This window comes from Oncorhynchus clarkii, chromosome 7 (assembly GCF_045791955.1).
Source record: "Oncorhynchus clarkii lewisi isolate Uvic-CL-2024 chromosome 7, UVic_Ocla_1.0, whole genome shotgun sequence".
NCBI lineage: Eukaryota > Metazoa > Chordata > Actinopteri > Salmoniformes > Salmonidae > Oncorhynchus > Oncorhynchus clarkii.
The window spans coordinates 17,759,510-17,775,258 of NC_092153.1; the positions used below are offsets into that span (position 1 = coordinate 17,759,510).

At 44.7% G+C, this 15,749-nt stretch overlaps 2 protein-coding genes across 2 annotated transcripts; both read left to right on the forward strand.

Annotated features, from left to right (window-relative positions):
- The first annotated feature begins 1,039 nt into the window (after window positions 1–1,039).
- On the forward strand, window positions 1,040–3,177 carry LOC139414135 (glucagon-2). Its single transcript, XM_071162016.1, has 5 exons — window positions 1,040–1,137; window positions 1,384–1,539; window positions 2,121–2,237; window positions 2,804–2,947; window positions 3,153–3,177. Exons 1-5 carry the CDS (start codon window positions 1,043–1,045, stop codon window positions 3,175–3,177), a joined length of 537 nt encoding a protein of 178 aa, XP_071018117.1. The 5' UTR covers window positions 1,040–1,042.
- A 756-nt stretch (window positions 3,178–3,933) lies between these two features.
- Window positions 3,934–15,747, forward strand: LOC139412994 (adenylate cyclase type 10-like). Its single transcript, XM_071159942.1, has 32 exons — window positions 3,934–4,090; window positions 4,241–4,345; window positions 4,483–4,521; window positions 4,629–4,772; window positions 5,084–5,289; window positions 5,408–5,498; window positions 5,594–5,682; window positions 5,916–6,107; window positions 6,404–6,525; window positions 6,882–6,958; window positions 7,136–7,325; window positions 7,542–7,597; window positions 7,696–7,867; window positions 8,116–8,308; window positions 8,427–8,513; window positions 8,632–8,912; window positions 9,308–9,519; window positions 9,683–9,814; window positions 10,117–10,404; window positions 10,564–10,872; window positions 11,103–11,145; window positions 11,245–11,458; window positions 11,627–11,767; window positions 11,878–12,044; window positions 12,352–12,508; window positions 12,812–13,016; window positions 13,139–13,190; window positions 13,310–13,425; window positions 13,667–13,784; window positions 13,984–14,179; window positions 14,608–14,796; window positions 15,444–15,747. Exons 1-32 carry the CDS (start codon window positions 3,934–3,936, stop codon window positions 15,660–15,662), a joined length of 4,959 nt encoding a protein of 1,652 aa, XP_071016043.1. The 3' UTR covers window positions 15,663–15,747.
- Window positions 15,748–15,749: the final 2 nt, after the last annotated feature.

Genomic DNA, 15,749 nt, shown 5'->3' on the forward strand with positions numbered 1-15,749 from the left:
TCCACAAATTCACTTTTAACAAGGCACACCTGTTAATTGAAATGCATGGTTGAGAGAATGCCAAGAGTGTGCAAAGCTGTCATCAAGGCAAAGGGTGGCTACTTTGAAGAATTATAAGTATAAAATATACTTTGATTTTTTTAAACACTTTTTGTTGGTTACTACATGATTCTACATGTCTTATTTCATAGTTTTGATGTCTTCACTATTATTCTACAATGTAAAAAATTGTAAAAATAAAGAAAAACCCTCGAATGAGTAGGTGTGTCCAAACTTTTGACTGGTACTGTATAAACACCCCAAAAATATTTTCCACCTCTGATTCTATCATAGTTAATAAAATCCACAAACACTGACTCAGCTTCCCATTTACAGTAAACACACACACACACACACACACACACACACACACACACACACACACACACACACACACACACACACACACACACACACACACACACACACACACACACACACACACTATTTGACAGGATGTCATCTTGTTTGATTTCTACACCTAAGTGACAGCTGTTTTCTCGCATGGATAATGCCACATCTTCCATTTTAAACAGACGTTTCATTGCGAGTTAATCCAATGCAACCAAACGGGGCCCTATGTGTAATGGATTGAGAGTAACAAATGGGTGTAACAGAGTGGGAGAGTGGGAGGATTGGGCCACCGGAGCAGACCTGGCCTCATGGCCATGCTATATAAGACCCCCACAGCCAGTCAGGTCAGCAAGATTACAACCACAAGGAACCAGGACTGAAGAAGAGGATCTCACTCTCTCTCAGACACACATTTCTTCTTGTCTACCCGCATATTAACAGGAACAGGTGAGTTTCTTGCATCCAGGACACGTCTTAATTGATTTAGGAAAATCTGTTTCAAAACTGTATGAGTTTTTCCATTGTGAACAAAACCTTTGATTTTGTCAATGGATGTATGATTGATACGGAGCCTTTTGCTTGTCAATGTAAAATGGACATGACTGTCTTCAGCTAAGTTACTCAATTGTAGTTCTGTCTGCAGGTCACAATGTTTGGCATCCACTCCCTGGCTGGTGTTCTCCTCCTGGTCATCGTACAGAGCAGTTGGCAAGTTCCTTTGCAAGAGGCTGAGGACAACTCAAGGTTCAGCTCAAAAATTTTATATTTTCCATGGGGGGGGGGGGGGGGGGGGGTGATCACAATTTTCCATGGGATATTTTCAGAACATATCAGAGAAAAAAATGTACAGTATCAACGTAGAGTAGACGGAATGACTAGTGTTTAACACATCATGTACATGTATCCAACAGCAACTGTTACTCATAATTAGACTATAATGAGGCATCTATCAGCATAATTTCAGCATGAAAGATTATTCTTCTCCTGTAGCTTAGAGACAGCAGACTCCCTATTGGAGGATTTGAGGGGCGTGCCTAACATGAAGAGACAATCCGAGGGAACCTTCTCTAACTACTACAGTAAATACCAGGAAGAAAGGATGGCTCGGGACTTTCTTCAATGGCTTATGAACTCCAAGAGGAGTGGGTGAGTGTTTCATCAGAGTAATATTATCTTTTTCTAGGCTCATTACTGATATTATACTGTGGGGTCGAGAAATAATAAGATATTTATCATAATAAGAACAAGAACAGTTCTGTTTTTTTTTATTAAACTTTTAATGTGATGAATACGGTATATCTTGAGATGAACAATCAAAGATTTGGATGGAGAAATTACAGATGTAAACTTCATCCCAAAAACACATGTCTAAAGCACCATGTATATTATGGCATTGTTTATACATACAGAGAAAGGATAGTACTGAGCAACATATTCATATACACAGTCTTTCCAAGTCAAACAAAGTAACATGACGTCATTAACACTACTCATCACTTTGAAACTAATACCACCCATCCATTTTCATTATCAACTTATCCTCAACTTGTGTATTAATACATACACTTAAAATACAATATTTGAATGTTTTACTAGCAAAGTTAGTGAAACACAGTTATAAGAACTCAGAGGCCATTTTTAGCTGAGCCAGAATGATTTCACAGTACTATCATTGGTTTAGTGGAGTTTCGTGTCCGTCACACCATTTCCTCTCTACCTCCATCTAGTGCTCCATCCAAACGCCATGCTGATGGGACCTACACCAGCGACGTGAGCACCTACCTACAGGACCAGGCGGCCAAGGACTTTGTTTCCTGGCTCAAATCAGGACCGGCCAGACGAGAGTAGGCTTCCCTTCACCCTACAGTACCAACCTCTTGTGTGTCATGTCTAACGCGAGAAGAAGAGAGAGAGAAAAGATAATCAACTACTTAGCTAATTGATCCATTGCCACACCGTCGCTTTCTGCTTTCTTAAGGCCTGTGTTGACATTTCATGTGGTCGTGCCCAATAAATCCCATGAAACTATGCTCTACATTTATTGATATTTGCCCCTCGGATGACTGTGTTGACTGGGTTGGAAGAGAGCATGTTACACAGTTACTGTGTGCACAAACACCTGTTCAGGGAGCCAAGGTGTCAGATCACTACTTCAGAAATCATCCAATAGTCATAAGGCGCAACTAGAAAAGGGTACATTTCCTGAAGAAAATGTGTTCGGCCGACTAAAAGTTGAACCCAACCTAGTTGGTAATCATGTACAGAAGTATTGTGTGTGGAAGTGTTGAGTGTGGAAGTATTTTGTGTGGAAGTATTGTGTGTGCAAGTATTGTGCGTGGTAGTATTGTGTGTGGAAGTATTGTGTTTGGAACCACTGACAAAGGTGTGTTATCTTGTGTGCTGTACCTAGATCTGCAGAGGAGAGCATGAATGGCCCAATGAGCAGAAGACATGTAGATGGGAGCTTCACCAGTGACGTGAACAAGGTCCTAGACAGCTTGGCTGCCAAAGAGTATTTACTCTGGGTCATGACCTCCAAACCCTCAGGGAAAAGGTAAACATCAGAACACAACCAGAAGCTGTATGAAATGGGACCCTACTGCCTTTATAGTGCACTAGGGCTCTGATTGAAACGAGTGAATTTGGTGCCATTTTGATCAATAATTTATTGTTGTCACACTTTTTCTCTGTATCTCACTCTCACACACTAACTGTGTACGGTGTCACAGTTTGATAATTTTGTTTATTGTTTATTTCAGTAACAAACGTCAAGAAGATCATTGAAAGAAGACAAACGCTTCCTTGTTCAAGAGAAACTTGGATACTGTGCTACAAATGATAAGCCTTGACAAAAACTGAAAGCCATACTAAAAAGCCATACTGCTTAGCATTGTTGTAACGTTGATACAATGTTGGAAATACTTACATTGTTTACTCTACATTATGTGATAAAAAAAAAACAGATAATGTATTCTTCCTTAACTTTGTGGTGCATTTATGCATCAAGTTGTCAAATTATACAAATATTTTTCTATAAATTAACATTATTTTCTATATTTGAAAAAAAGGGAACATGGTAAAAACTCAGATATAATGTGCAAAATTATCTGGCAACATTTGTGTGAATTAGGTTTTTTATTCTATATGTATCAAAACCTGCTCTGCAAAATTAAACTCTTTCATTGTGTTTTCTGTACTGTTTTTGACTAGCCATGCATCCATACCAATGGAATCCCAAACTATTTCACTTCATGGTGCTGACATTCAACTGTTGTGCCAATGATCGTAGTTTATGTACTAGACTAGAGTTGAGAAGCTGTGGTTTTGCGTCTCAAAGAAGCTCTGTCCATGGTTCTGAAACCGAAATGCATGGCATTCAAGTAACGTTTAGTTATTAAAAAAATACTTTTCATAGCTACTTGTTTTTGAATTGGTGAACCAGTTTGTAGTGAACAGTTGAATTCTAGAACGTTCACGGAAAAAAACGACCGTTCAGATTCGCTCAACGGAAAAACATGATGCCCCTAAACTACATCTAAAATGGGTTGGATAAAGGGAGAGGGTGAGATAGAGGACTCGTACAAAATAAGCAAAATAGCTGCCCATGTACCTGATCTTGTTGTCTACAGCACCCTCACCAACGATATCCCCTATGCAGAGAACTTTCATGGAGTCCTTCTCTTCGCGGATGTTTCAGGCAAGCTAATCTCAGTAGCTAGCTACATTAGCTATCTCGCTAGCTAACATGAGCTGGAATTCCCTTTCGATCTACGTTTAGAAGCTAGCTAGCTAACGTTTGCTAACCCACTAGCTGGAAGTCAACTAATCAATTTTGTATATTTTTTAGGCTTCACTAATCTAACTGAGAAATTCAGTTTGAGTAGCAAGAAAGGCTATGGAGCAGACGAGTTGACACGCACGCTCAACAGCTACATTGGGGAAATAGTCAGTCGTAAGTTAGCGATGGTTTTATTAAGTTAAAGCAATACAATATCAATCTAACGTGATGTACCGTTAGTTAACTTAACTTAGAATAAATTAGTCTAAAAATGAATATTACCAAGCAATGCTTTGTTGCCTGTATTTCAGATATCCTTGATGCTGGGGGAGATATTCTGAATTATGCAGGTAACAATAGGCTTCCCTCTCAGCTTTTAGACACAGATTCACCATGATCACAATTCCTAGTTACAGTGCTTTTCAACTCTTCATGGCCAAACAACTTTTAATCACAGGCGATGCCATCTTGGCTCTATGGACTGTGGAGAGAGTCCAGCTCAGTGAAGTAATCTCCCTGGTAGTCAAATGCAGCCTCAACATCCAGGACCAGTGTGGAGTCCGGGAGACGGAAGTGGGCTGTCAGCTAAAAGTTAAAATAGGTGCATGTCTGAGTCTCCTACAGGCCGAGAGACATGTTTGTGCTATAACACCAGGGCCTGTATTCACAAAGAGTGCAGATCTAGGATCAGTTTTTCCTTTTAAATCATAAGGAACACATGCATTTCGCTGCACCTGCAATAACATCTGCTAAATATAACATTTTATTTGATTTTGATTTGAATAAGGGGGACCTGATCCTAGATCAGTACTCTACTCTTTGTGAATTTGTGCCCTTATTATCCGGTTACACTTGACTTTATAGGCTACTAGAACCTCAAATATGATACCCTTTCTCCTCTGCTGTCCCAAGGTATATCTGCTGGGAAGCTCTCCAAGGTGATCGTAGGAGACGAGATCAGTCAGTACTTTGTGGTGATTGGCCGGGCGGTAGACGAGGTGCGGCTGGCAGAGGGTTTGGCGGTGGCCAGCACAATCATCTTGTCACCTAACGCCTGGGAACTATGTGAGAGGGACAACATCGCCATTGACCCCATAGAGAACGAGAGAGCCGTGAAGGTGTGTGTGTGTTTGTGGATGGATGGATGGATGGATGGATACATTTATGATGAATGCAGTTTCAAGCAGGCAGGTGGTTTCTAGATTACTATATGTAAATGGTTGTCATTCAATGCAGGTGCGATACATCAAGCGAGAGCCTAGTTTCTCTGTTGAGAAGTACCAGGATTCAATAGGAACGTCTGTAGAGCATGAAAAAGTGACAAGAGGTACCGTAACGAGAGTAGCTAGATATCTTCCTGTGATATTTCTACTTCTACGGTTGTGTTGTAACATCCTAACCAGTCCTTTTTTTGGTCTACAGAGTGTGTGAGGAGAGCATCTCGACTGATGCCAAACGCCGAGCTTGAGAAAACTTTACGGAAGTACATCATGAAAACGGTTTTGCAGAAGGTAAGAACCTACCTACTACCGTCCACTTTCTGTACAATAGCAAAAGTTGTCCGTTTTTTCCCAAATCAGAATCACTATTTGTGAATGTATAAATGTAGGCTCTGTTTTAATGTCCACACTACTACTAACCTAGAATTAAGAAATGTATTGAGCTAAACATTCTACTAAGTATGTTAGTACGGACACTGGAACGTAGCCATGGTTTTCTATTCTGACCTCTCCTCCCTCGTTAGATAGATGACGACCAGCCTCTGGAGTATCTTTCTGAGATGCGTCCGGCCACCATAGTGTTTGTCAACATGCAGTTCAAGGGAGGAGAGAGTGACCAGGAGCAGTGTATGACCATCCACCAGGCTGCCATTGGCATTGGTCAGCAGATAGTCAAGCACCACGGGAGGGTCAATAAAGTGTTCATGTTCGACAAGGTCAGTTAGTGGTTTGTTCAAGGTGGAATCCTGGGGGTTTATTCAGTAGGAACCAAATGAACGTAACCAGGCTGAAACAGGGAGGGACTAACCTGAACTTGTCCAATAAGAAATGCTAAATGTTTTGGTACGGTGTGAACAAATGAAAACAACCCAGCAATTCTCTGTTCCCGGTGGCAATGAGAAAAACTACAAGCACAATTAACGAGAAACAGAAACAATGGGTGCACTCACCAATACTTTCTTCTTCAGTCAAACCCGCTGTATGTTTTTAAATAACAAGGAATTTGTTGCAGGGCTGTACTTTCCTCTGTCTGTTTGGGCTCCCTGGGGACAAGCGGGAGGATGAGAGTGCCCACGCCTTACAGGCTGCCTATGGAGTACATGACCTTTGCCAGAAAGAGATCCGCAGCCTCAAGTAAGTCCCATTTGATCCTAATATTCTAAGACCACATGCCTTTAATTTTTATCAAGCTACAGATGTAGGATTTAAATTTTATCACCCTGTTGCCGGATCATTTCCCTGCAATGCAGGACATGTTAAGTGTATTTGAGGTTTGTAATTTCCACTTGATTTTCCCTTACGAAAAATGTATAAACTCCTACAAAAATGACCATGAATTATAATTCACATAATAATTCACATTTTCTTTTGCTACAGGACTATTTTCCTGCTCTAGAAAACTGGCTCAAATTAAGATCCTACATCTGTATTACACTTGAGGGCAATATGTTGTATAGTTAGTTAACAAAAGGTCCAATGTTGTCCAACAGGACTGTCTCTGTTGGAGTAACCACAGGTCCAGTGTTCTGTGGTGTAGTAGGACATCCAGTGAGGCATGAATACACAGGTACAATACACCTTGACATCCTCTTGAACTCTCAGCTGGAACTGTGCTTTGCCACTGCCACCTTACTATAACTTGTTGTAGACTCTTTTATATTGTTTTTTTTAAACTCACATAACTATTATGTTCAGATTTTGACCAGTGCACTTTGAACTCTATCTCTGTGTCCTTTGCCGTTAGTGATTGGTCGTAAGGTGAACCTGGCGGCACGGCTGATGATGCACTACCCCGGGGTGGTGTCATGTGACAGCGAGACTTGCTACTACTCAAAACTGCCCGCGTTTTATTTTAACGAACTGCCCAAGAAAGCCATGAAGGGAGTCAAGAACCCTGGAGTCCTTTATCAGTTCATGGCCAATAAACAGCAGATGTACGACCATCTGATGTGACCAACATCATTTATACTCCATTAACTCTTGACTGGTACTCACTTTCATATTGAGGACTGTACTATTGTCATGTTAGATAATTAAGTGTATTGTCGTGGCTTTCTTGTATTGAAAAGCTACATAATGAGAAAAATTGCAATTGTAATAAGAAATTATAAAGGTTCATACATGCTTATAAAACAAAATCTCATCTCCAGAACTGTTGGTAAAGCACCTATGTCCGTTGAGAGAGAGGAGGGATATCCTCTTTTGGGTGAGTTTTCTCAAGTATTGACGATTATGAATGACATGCATTCATCGTGGAAGATCACATTGATTTGAATGATAATGTTGCGCTCAAATGCTCCCTAGGCCGAGAGAAAGAAATTGAAGTGTACTCCAGCATGCTGAAGGGCTTCTTGGAGGCCAGGGCTGCAGGTCACAAGAACTACAACAATGTTTTGATCTACGAGGGACCTATCGGCTATGGCAAGAGCCGCCTGCTGGCTGAGGTGGTATACAGAACAGCCAAGGAGGGAGTCAGGTCAGTGCCAGCTGTTAGTTTAGCCTGGTCCCAGATCAGCCTGGTTAGTTAGCCTGGTCCCAGCTCAGGTCTTGGCAACTACGATGGTCATTGCCATGCCAAATGCACAAACAGATCTGACACCAGGCTAGTTGATAATACAAACAGATATGTGTTGTATCCCAAGCCGTGGTCATTTAATTTCGTTGTAAGTCAACTCCAGTAGTGACAAAGAAAAATAGACATCAACAATGGGGGATTTCTTTCAGAGTGATCTCTTTTGAGCTGGCCAAGACGGACATCAAGCAGTCCAACTACGCCCTCCAGACCCTACTGGCCATCGTCATGTCAGTTCAGAACTGTAAGAGCTACGCCGAGCGAGAGAGAGTCCTCCTCTCCAAGATCCTAGACCCAAAGATGAGGCAGAACCTCTGCCTTCTCAATGATATCCTGTTAGTCAAGGTAGGTCCTTGACTAACAGGTCTCTGAACTGTTGCTTTTCTAAAAGTTCTTATTCTGTTTGGTAGTAGCTAACGAACGTAGGTGGGTCTTTTCTGTAAGATCTGTTCTATGCTTTTAGTTTCCTGTGTCGAAAGATGTGTCACTCATGGACAGTCAAACGAAGAACAAGAAGATGAGGAACTACTTTCTGGAGTTGTTTTGCAAGGTAATGCAGAAGAAAATAACGTGGATGATGTAAAAACACGACTTAGGTGGAGAATTGATTGTTTGATTACTTAGAATTCAATTGATTCGTGATAACTACGTGTGTGTGGTCTGTCCAGTTCGCCGAGGACGAGCCGTGCGTGTACGTGTTGGACCAGGCTCACTTTGTGGATCGATCCTCATTGACCTTCCTGCTCGAAGCATGTGAAAAAGCCTCGGTTCTGGTGTGTATGGCCCTTCTCCCCCACACCAGTCAGAGCGGGCCCTTCTCGGAGCTTAGCCGCATCATCAAGGACCCCCGGACCCTCTACCTAAACCTGCCTGGGTTGGAGCCTCCCGTCATCGCCCAGCTAGCCTGCCAGATCCTGGGGGTGGTCCGCATCCCTAGCGAGGTGGAGCTGTACGTGTACACGAACACACACACACACACTGTGTTAATATACATACGTTACACATATCGACTCGCCGAGGGTGTCTCGGGGGGGAGTTGGGAGTTTCACACCTCACACACGTTCAGGTTACCCACTTGTACATACAGTGAAACAGGACAAATATAAGCACCCCAATTTGACCTTTGACCCCTCAAAGACAACTGAAGCATCGAATTCCAGAGGAAGTAAAAAGTAATTTATTTGAATGTACATTTTTGAATTGGCTTGTCGACTCTATAGCAATTTTTTAAAGACTCATTCTAAGGCTGTCATTGTCTCAGTACATGAATATTTCACAGAAGAAGCCGGAGTTACCTCATGAAAACATGCCATGTATCAATTAAAAGTGTCATCTGTTTTATAGGTTCCTGGTGGAGAGAAGCCATGGAGTTCCATACTACTGTGAGGAGCTCTTGAAGAGTCTGTATCTGGGAAATCTGATCGTGATCGAGGAGGTGGAGGGGGAGGATGAGGCTAAAGACGTAGACATCCTGTTCCCTGAGCCCACCCTGGTGGTACACTGCTCCAAACCCAGCCAGGTGGGGCAAGAGGAGGACGCCAGGGCCGGAGCGCTGGGTAGGAAGATGGATCTGTTGGCTGAAAATGTCTGAGTGGGAGGTCTCCCGGCCTATTAACACCCTTGTCTGTGAAACGGACAGACCTATTGGCTGAGAATATATGAGTGGCAGGTTTCCCAGCCAATCAACACCCTTGTTTGTGAAACACTGTAATGTTGCAGGTCCACCCAAGGCATCCATGTTGAAATCCCGCAAGATCACAGCCCTGGACCATTTTGTTGACCGTGCTTTGGTCTGTTTTGTCGGAGAAGCTGCCAAATTCCACGAAGTTCCCATCCCTCTGACATTGAAAGGTGTGGTACAGGGTTCCTGCATTCTGCCCCCAAACACAATGCAACCTCATCTCATTAGTCTTATTTGATAGAAATGACTCATAAATAAAACTCTAAAATCATTAAGGATGTTTTCTGTTCAGGCATGTCTATTGGCCTACTAATAATAAGTTCCATTTAGCTGACACTTTTATCCAAAGCGACTTAGTCATGCATGCATACATTTTACATATGGGTGGTCCCGGGAATCGAACCCGCTATTCTGGCGTTGTAAGCGCCATTCTCTACCAACCGATCTACTAATGAAAGGTAATTCTATTCAGGCATGGCCCTGGCCCACCTAGACCACCTGCAGCCGGCCGACCAGATGGTGGTAAAGTGTGCTGCCATCATCGGTCAAACCATCACCACGCAGATGCTCATCAACATCCTGCCAGAGTCAGAAAACCCCGACAAGCTCAACCTGTCGCTCACCTCCCTGTTCAAGTCGGGCACGTTTGAGTGCGGCTCCAAGCCCAAGCAGTTTACCAAGCAACTCACCAAGGAGTCAGAGTGCTGGGACGCACTCAACTGCTACTGTGTCCAGGACAGCCAAGAAGACGTCCGTGAAGGTCAGTAGTGGAGCTGAGGCTAGCGCAGACAAGGAAAACTTTCACTCTCTCTACCTCTCTCTGTCTCCCCTCTGACTCTCTCTACCTTCCTCCCCCCAAATCTATCTCCCATTCTCATGTATATTTCTCTCGCCCTTCCTCCTTCGCCCCCCCTCTCAGAAGTGTCAGGCAAGGCATCTGTGGACGGCGCGTGGCGCTGCAGGGTGATGCGTTTCTGTACGGCCCTGGTCAAGGAGACGGCCTACGAGCTGTGGCTGAAGGAGCAGAAGAGAGAGATCCACCAGAAGTGTGCCAGCTACCTCCTCAAGCAGGCCCACCGCTGCAGGGACTGCGGCATTGCCGAGTTCATCTTCGGCCACAAGGCGGCTATAGGGAACAACCTCATCGAGATCCACCCGAGTTTGCTCAACGTACAAGAGTCTGGGGAGGCCCTGTTCCTGGGCCAAAGTACACTGGGGCTCCCCAAGGGTGAGTGATGGACCCACTGACCTCTCCGCTAGAGAAGCACACGCAAGCTGAGAAAACGCACACAAACACTCCCTGAGAGACAGACGCAAACACTCATGCTCGGCCAAACACACACACACACAAACACTTCATGCAGATTGATTGACACTAGTGACGCTGTAACCAACTGATCTAAGTAACCATTGAGGGTTGATTTGACATGTGCTGTTGTTCTCCTCTCCACCTCTCAGAGACTATACAACTGAACCAGGTCAGCCCTTTGCATCCCAACAGGTAAGGTTTTATATTCTACCCCTGGTCCCAGATCAGCTGGCCAGTAATACAAGTGGGCTGATTCCATAACAAATGTATTTGTGTGTTTGCGTGTGTCAGTGAGGAGGACGAGTTCTTGTTGAAACTAGATTCTATGGTGAATGAGTACAACACCACAGTGGACAGAACCAGGAAGTGTAGGTGTGCCCAGGTGACGGAGTGTGTGCTGTGCCCCATGGTGCGCCACTGCACAGGCGTGGGCGACGTGCCCAAAACCTTTTATTACCTGCTAGAGACCGCCGCAGCATCGGCTTACCTCTCCAACAACCTCAAGGTGTGTGTGTGTGTGTCCTTTACACTTTTTTCTGATCTGTTCATGCTCATACAGAAATACTCTCTCTCTCTCTCTCTCTCTCTCTCCCTCTCTCTCTCTCTCTCTCTCTCTCTCTCTGTCTGTCTCTGTCTCTGTCTCTCTGTCTCTGTCTCTCTCTCTCTCACACAGGCCCTGTCCTATTTAAACGAAGCCAAGATCATACTGGATAATCTGAAAGTGGGCAAGCCAGCCTTTGAGACTGCCGACCCGAAAGTCAAAGTGAAAATCAACAACTTTGAGAGAGCCTGTATTTTCCGTCTCAGAGGGGAGGTAACAGTTCACTGAAATGATATTTATGATCTCAAAGGATAAGGATGATTTGAATGTATACAAAATAGTGCTTTTCTCAAACTAAAGTGTATAGTTTGTTGTACATGTAGGTGTTGTACAACACAGGCCAAATCGAGGAGGCTGAGAGCATGTTTTCCAGCGCCCTACGGCTCCTGAACAGACGTCTCCCTACGAACCGCGTGGCCATGTCCCTGAAGTATGTCTGTGAGAAGATGAAGAGTCTGTGCTACAGATTCAAGAACCCTGACAACCCTGGGTGTGTTCTATGTTCAACAAGCCCCAATAAAGATTAAACCAATTTTATATACAGCAAGCACTATAATATCAACTATTTTCCGTTTATTGACGACAAAATACTACAACATACCGCAACCTACAATTAAGTCATTTATCTGCATTCAACTCAAACAGTAAAAAAGTTTTATAAAGATAAACTCTAGCACAGTGGTGATGTAGGCGCTCCACCATCAATTGAGTGGATCTTACAATCGTGTGCATGCTCCACTTTTTATAAAGGTTTTGTTGTTTAGATGTTGTTATTGTTGTTGTCTTGGTGTCCAAAGAGAGAAGAAGCTGGCGTTCCTCCACGAGCAGATCTGCTGTCTGTCGTACATGTGGCAGATCGGCTGCATGAGGAGAGCTCCCAAGAACATGCTCAACGCATCGCTGGCCATCACTATGGAGATGAACTCAGCCCAGAAGAGTGCAGAGGAGACCAAGGTGGATTGTTTACTCTGCTTCTCTGTTTTTTACAGGGTTTGTTCGGTCAGTGGAAATCTCAAACACAATGTGGCTCAGTGTGTTGAGAGGGAGAGGGGGGAGAAAGAGAGACACCGTTCAGAGATTGATTCATCAGGAAATACAGATTATCTGACATTCTCTAAGTCTTCCATCCTTAAGAGAGTATACAGCAGGGATAAATAAAAGCACCCGCGGGCTGCCAGTTGGGGAACCCTGGTATACATTCACCCCTACACTCTTCCACATCCCTCTCACTCGCAGACACACCACCTCTGTCTATAGATCATCTTCTCGTGCATCGACTACCTCCAGTATTGTCAGCTGAATGGCCAGGACGACCGGTGTAAGATCTATGAGAGGATGCTGTGTGGAACCTGTGTTGAGCTGCCTGACTGCATGGAGGGCCTGATCCTCACCAGCTACTTCATACGCTCCCTCTCCATCGTCAAGCTCTGCTCCGGAGCCCTGCACGACTCCATCCAGTATGGTGAGGAGAGGAGTGGATGTGTGTCTTCGGTTTAAACAAATAAGTGTGTAAGCAAGCGAGACAGACGGAGAAGAAATAAATAGCAAAAAAGTTTCAGTATTGAAAGTAGTTCTACTTCTCAGGTCTCCGAGCAGAGCAGATCAGCAAGCTGACGAACCGCCGGGGCCTGGACATGTTGGTGATCTCTGTCCTTCACACACCCCTCCTTCTCACACAGAGGTGAAGCACTACTTCTACTTGTTTCTTTTACTGGGATGTGTACCTTATCTACTGTTGAATACTATGATACCCAGGTATGAGGAGTGTGTCCAGCTGATGCAGAGTCTGGAGTACCTGGGAAACAGGACCCGCATCAGCACGGCTAAAGGCTGGTTCTATGCAGGCTGCTTTGACTTCCTGCTCTACTCAGGCAAGTTGGATATTCCATCACTGTGGGACACCATCTCCACGTGACATATCTTAGTTAATGAACTAATGGAGAATAATTATAAATGGCATTTAGTTTTTATCCAAAGTGACTTAGTCATGCGCGCATACATTTTACATATGGTTGGTCCTGGGAATCGAACCGCCGTTGCGAGCTCCGTGCTCTACTAACTGAGCTACAGAGGACCACTAGCATAGGTTGGGTCTCATGGTTTGTGTTCCAGGCTTTGCCTTCCGTCCGTTTGAGGAGTGCTACACCTTTGTGGAGGAGTCCCAGTCAGACCCTAACCTGGTGGCTGACAAGAGTCTGATGATGAACCTCTACTCTGCTCTGGCTCTGTGGTCAGTGGACTGATAGAAGTGTTATGAGTAGAGCGCACATGATTATTTTCTCTACTTGCCAGAGAGGCATTTCTGTTCTACATAACATATTTCTAGCTAAACGTTCTACAATGTTTTGCCTTTCAAAATGCAGCCCTAAGCTATACTCTAGTCCACCCTACTATCTTTGCTGTCTGTGTGTGTGTCCCGTTCGGCCTAGGTATGCCCGTCTGTGTGAGTGGGAGAAGGCCTGTTTCTTCTACACCAAGGCCTGTGGAGTGACCCGACAGGCTCCCTCATCCATCCACTCCATCAACGGCGTGGTCATGTTCCTGGAGTGTCATGTGCTGCTGTTCAGAAAGGCCCTGGTGGAGCACAACCAACACATCAAAACCATCTACCAGAGCACACAGAAGGTAGCCTAGCGACGGGTAGCCTAGCGACGGGTAGCCAAGCGACAGGTAGCCTAGCGACAGGTAGCCTAGTGACGGGTAGCCCAGGTAGCCTAGCGGTTAAGAGCGTTGGGCCAGAAACCGAAAGGTTGCTGGTTCGAATCCCCAAGTCAGTCGACTTGAAAAAGCTGCCGTCGTGCCCTTGATCAAGTCACTTAATCATAATTGCTCTGGATAAGAGCGTCTGCTAAATGACTAACATTTATGCACACGCTCACACACACTCATATTAGGACGCTCTGTCTTTCTCTCAAGCTCTCCCTCACGCACATATGCCATCACATGCCCCCACACACACAGTTGTGTATAATGTACCTTTAGAAAACTCACACAGCCAAATGATAAATGTTTTCCCTGAAACTGTCCTAATAGCCATAGTATTTCTTATGCAGCACTTCACAGAGTTCAACCGGAAGTACTCGACCAGCAAGATGTACGCGCCCCGGGTGCTGCACCTCAGAGCTTACATGTACGTGCTGGCGGGCCACGAGGCTCTGGCCAACGCCATCCTCAACAAGGCTTTAAAGCTGTGTCAGCAGCACGGCAACAAGCTGGAGGAGAGCTGGATCACACAGAACCAGGTACAGTACTGGAGGAAGGGCCTGAGATGACAAAACTCACACACACACAAAATCAGGCAGGACGTATTGGATGCATGGCTCATCTCACACACAGTCGCACACACCATGTAATGAGTATTCACAGGAGGCTGCTGAGAGGGGGACGGCTCATAATAATGTCTGGAATGGAGCGAATGGAATGACAGACACCTGGAAACCATGTTTGATACCATTCTACTGATTCCGCTCCAGTCATTACCACGAGCCCGTCCTCCCCAATTAAGGTGCCACCAACCTCCTGTGATGTGTATGCAGTCATCACACACACAGAACAGAAACCTCAACCACATGCATTTAGAAGACTGCAGTTACACGTCGTATACCATGTAGTACAAGCCAGTGGAGGCTGGTGAGGGGAGGACGGCTCATAATAATGCCCGGAATGGAGTGGTTGGATTGGTATCAAACACGTGGTTTATGTGTATCATGCCATTCCATTAACTCCATTCCAACCATTATTATGAGCCGTCCTCCCCTCACCAGCCTCCACTGTAGTAGATGTATTTTCCCCTTGATAGCCTACACAAGTAGTGTGTATTAGTATGTATTATTTATTTATTTAAGGACATTTCTAATATGTTGTGAATATTCTCTGTCTACCTCTTCAGATTTCGTGGTTCGGCGTGTTCAGGCAGAGTACCAGCAACTGGTTCGCTTCCACTTTGACCATGCCCAACTGGGAGGAGGCTAGGGGGATGGACCCAGAGGAGCTGGCCCATACCCGCTACACCCTAGTGGGTGTGGGGGGCGAGATCTGGGCTGACAACTCCAGCCTGCACCTCGCCCCAAAGGCAGAGGACACCCAGCTCCTCAAAGGCCAAGGATAGGGACCCGGTTCCTTTATTGAGAGTGTGGAGAACACTGTATATAGGGAAAGTTATTGGAGCAGATAGGAAGGAAGTAAGGTCATTGGC

Bases quoted from the DNA above. Each gene is read 5' to 3' on its own strand.
- LOC139414135 (XM_071162016.1), top strand. From the start codon at position 1,043: ATGTTTGGCATCCACTCCCTGGCTGGTGTTCTCCTCCTGGTCATCGTA. The intron at 1,540-2,120 runs GTGAGTGTTTCA...ACCTCCATCTAG, and splicing joins ATGAACTCCAAGAGGAGTGG to TGCTCCATCCAAACGCCATG. The intron at 2,948-3,152 runs GTAAACATCAGA...TGTTTATTTCAG, and splicing joins TCCAAACCCTCAGGGAAAAG to TAACAAACGTCAAGAAGATC.
- LOC139412994 (XM_071159942.1), top strand. From the start codon at position 3,934: ATGGGTTGGATAAAGGGAGAGGGTGAGATAGAGGACTCGTACAAAATA. The intron at 8,514-8,631 runs GTAATGCAGAAG...TGGTCTGTCCAG, and splicing joins TTCTGGAGTTGTTTTGCAAG to TTCGCCGAGGACGAGCCGTG. The intron at 13,785-13,983 runs GTCAGTGGACTG...CGTTCGGCCTAG, and splicing joins TACTCTGCTCTGGCTCTGTG to GTATGCCCGTCTGTGTGAGT.